Below are 3,708 nucleotides of genomic sequence, written 5' to 3'. Positions count from 1 at the left end.
AACAGCATTTCAATACACACATACTCTTCCAGACCAACAACTAGGCCAACCGGCCGGGGTGATTCATGGTGACAGCGTGGTTGATAAAAGAAAAAAACAAGACAAAATCGCCACGGGACCTGACACTCATACAAAGTTACCATACTGTCCCTACAACTCGAGAACACACGATGGTTCACATTAATCATCATAATTCATCATTCAAGAAAACACTCGAGCATGCTCTCATGAGTTTTATACTTTCTCTTCACAAAGGTTTCAACTTTATGCCCCCGGTTCTTGATTTCGTCGAAATGACCATATTCTCCCTCCCTTTATACACAAGAAGATCATAAAGATTCCAACTTTATGCCCAGATCTTGATCTTTATCACAATCCCACTTCCAAAATTACCAAAATACACCTGAAGATCATAAAAATTCAAACTTTACGCCCCGATCTTGATTCCAAAATTACCAAAATACCCCTGCATACACAAAAGCACACTACTATCCCTAAACTACACATCAACATTCATTCAAGAAATCACTCCTTGATTGGTTCGGTTTCGGTTCTTGTTCGTCATCACAACCCGATATCAAAATTACCAAACTGACCCTTCCAAAATTACCAAAATACCCCTACACACACAAAAGCACACTACTATCCCTAACTACTCATCAACATTCATTCAAGAAATCACTCCTTGATTGGCTCGGTTTCAGTTCTTGTTCGGCATCACAACCCGATATCAAAATTACCAAACTACCCTTTTGCTATCGATAGCACGGTACAACATTTTAAAAAGTATCCTCGAGTGAATTTACAAAACTACCCTTGTCTTCTTTCTTACATCTTTTCCAGGGTCCCCCGGAACTCGCAACTTCCTCTTCCTCACCACTTTCAAATTCCCGTTTTTGTCCCTTGAATCCCGTCATGGAATTAGGGGAATGCCCTGTACTCGTCTCATCATCCTCATCGTCTTCGTCGTCATCAGAGTACAACAATGCATTAAGCTCTTCGGTATCCTCTCGCATCTCACTTTCCGAATAATTCCCATTATCTTCTTCAATTAGTTTATCAACACAAACAGTGTGTGATCCATCTTGCGGTTTTGATATATTCAAGGAAGGAAATTGGTAACGGGTCGAGGAGGGCCCGACACCAAAACCATACATCAAAGTCGTTTGATCACCCGATTGATCAAACACAAGGAACTTCTTTTGTCCCATCTCTCGAGCCACAACGGGGCTTGCTTCCGGAAGCGATTCTTTAACTTCTTTCCCCATAGAGTTGACCATTGGTGCAAGACCAAAACCCTGACGGTGTCTTGGCAAGCCGTAGAACCAACCGTGTGGTTCATGGATAACAGGTGGAGAAACCATGTTCCCAAAAGACGGGAACATAACACGAGTCCCTAAACCGAATTGGGCGCTCGGTAAATTCGGATTCGGTGATTGCCAATCGATTTGGTGGTCTTGTGACCAAGAATTAATACCCTTTTCCATTTGGTTATTAAATCACCTGAAAAGAGTATGTTTGATGATAAAGATAGAAGATATCATTTGGGTACAAAAGATTCAAACTTTTTATAAAATATGATATTATAAAACTTACCAGGCAATGAACGATTATGCGGTTTACAAGATTTCTGAAAACTTCTAAAAAAACAACTAAATAATTCACAGCTTAATTTGATCGCGAAGAGAAAAAACAGAACTACGTTACAGGTTTAAGCAAATGACGAAAGTATTCGGCCTGAAAAACAAAAAAAAAACATATAAGATTCATATTGTCACAAATATCACCAACATGAAACAGAATATGATTCATAGACAACAAAAAAATTAACTCAAACAATAATATTAATAACAAGAAAGTTAACTCAAACAATAATATTAATAACAAGAAAGCATAACCGTGACGAACCTGACAATCTTGAAGAGGTTGAAAGCATGCTATAACTTTAACGATTATGGTGGCGCGCCCAGCGGTTCCATTTAAATGTTTCAAAGCCCGAAATCTTGTTCGCCCAGCTGATTGACACACCATAACTACTTTTTCCCTACCCTTATAATCGGTTTAACTCCCCTAAGAATCTCGATAAACAATCCAAGAACATAACCCAAAAAGATTCTCAAAGCCGGTGATCAAGAAACTAAAAAAGATTCGATTTTTAATCAAAACAAGACTAAACAACGATGCGTGTTGGTGTTCAGCTAATCCAGCGACAGTAGCAGGGAGTAACGACAAATAAATTGGTTCCCATGGATGAAATTTTGAATACGGTTGATACGAAAAGGGTTATAAATAAAGTAAAGCAATGGGATTTAACCGGTTTTACAGAATCACGCGACAATATAGATTCAAGGAGATGATTTTTCGATAAACGTCTACAGATAGGCTATACCACCGCATGCTCTTTGTAACAAGATTCGGTTTTTACAGCTTAAACCTGCAAAAAATAAATTTACAAAATATGCATATTAGACACAAAATCCCATCTAAGTAATACTTGAAGCAATACTACATATGAACACAGTTTTCACTTATCATCATCTTATAATAAGATTAAATGCTTGTCTTCAAATTAATTATAACTTTTATCCAAACACTTAAGTCTATGCAAAATTGCAAATCACAGTAATTAAATCAACTCCATATCCAAACACTCAAATCAATCTATTTAGATGAGGATCTTAAACCTTAATTTTGGATCAAGCTAAGGTTAAAGTTTATTCAGATCACTGAAATATTGGTAGCAATTTAAGGTTATCAATACAGAAAATTAGTGATTTACTCTTGAGTAAATTGATTTAATTAAAAAAAATGATTTTTAAAATGTTATGTTATAAAAAATAACATATTATGAACTTAAATGAGCAAAGTAAGCTGGGATTATAGCACAATTAGTGATTTACTCTCAAGTAAACTGATTTGATTAAAAAAATGATTTTTAAAATATTTTGTTATAAAAAGTAACAGATTATGAACTTAAATCAGCAAATTAAGCTGGAATTATAGCACAATTAGTGATTTACTCTTAAGTAAACTGATTTGATTAAAAAAATGATTTTTAAAGTATTTTGTTATAAAAAGTAACAGATTATGAACTTAAATTAGCAAATTAAGCAGGAATTATAGCACAATTAGTGATTTACTTATAAGTAAACTGATTTGATTAAAAAAATGATTTTTAAAATATTTTGCTAAAAAAAATAACAGATTATGAACTTAAATGAGCAAATTAAGCTTGAATTATAGCACAACTAGTGATTTACTCTTAGTAAACTGATTTGATTAAAAAACTGATCTTTAAAATATTTTGTTATAAAAAGTAACAGATTATGAACTTAATTGAGCAAATTCAGCTGGGATCATATCACAACTAAGTTTAAAAAAAAGGTGGAAATCACCCTTCACTTTACACACAAGCAATAAAATAAAAAACCCATCAACAAACATAAATGTTGATCTTGAAAAACAGAGACTTTATGGAAAATTACCTGCAAGAATAAGAACCCAGATGAGAAACTGGCTGAACTTGAAAACCCAGATGGGAAATTGAATGATCTTGAAAACCCAGAAAGGAAATTGAATAATATTGAAAACCCAGGAAGGAAATTGAATAATACTGAAAACCCAGATGGGAAATTGGATAATATTGAATACCCAGATGGGAAACTGAATAATCTTGAAGACCCAGATGGGAAACTGGATAATATTTGA

At 34.4% G+C, this 3,708-nt stretch overlaps 1 protein-coding gene across 1 annotated transcript; it reads right to left on the bottom strand.

Moving 5' to 3' along the window:
* Positions 1 to 779: 779 nt before the first annotated feature.
* On the bottom strand, positions 780 to 2,409 carry LOC143604599 (transcription factor SAC51-like). The gene is made up of 4 exons (XM_077081026.1): positions 2,105 to 2,409; positions 1,909 to 2,070; positions 1,597 to 1,737; positions 780 to 1,503 (listed from the first exon to the last, which is right to left on the bottom strand). The coding sequence occupies exon 4, from the start codon at positions 1,485 to 1,487 to the stop codon at positions 780 to 782; it is 708 nt and encodes a 235-aa protein (XP_076937141.1). The 5' UTR covers positions 1,488 to 1,503; positions 1,597 to 1,737; positions 1,909 to 2,070; positions 2,105 to 2,409.
* Positions 2,410 to 3,708: the final 1,299 nt, after the last annotated feature.

The sequence above is a fragment of the Bidens hawaiensis genome, unplaced genomic scaffold (genome assembly GCF_021521415.1).
Source record: "Bidens hawaiensis isolate Kalapana, Puna unplaced genomic scaffold, B.hawaiensis_p1.1 tig00065956_1, whole genome shotgun sequence".
NCBI classification, from domain to species: domain Eukaryota; kingdom Viridiplantae; phylum Streptophyta; class Magnoliopsida; order Asterales; family Asteraceae; genus Bidens; species Bidens hawaiensis.
This window is presented reverse-complemented; position numbering and strand designations above follow the sequence as displayed.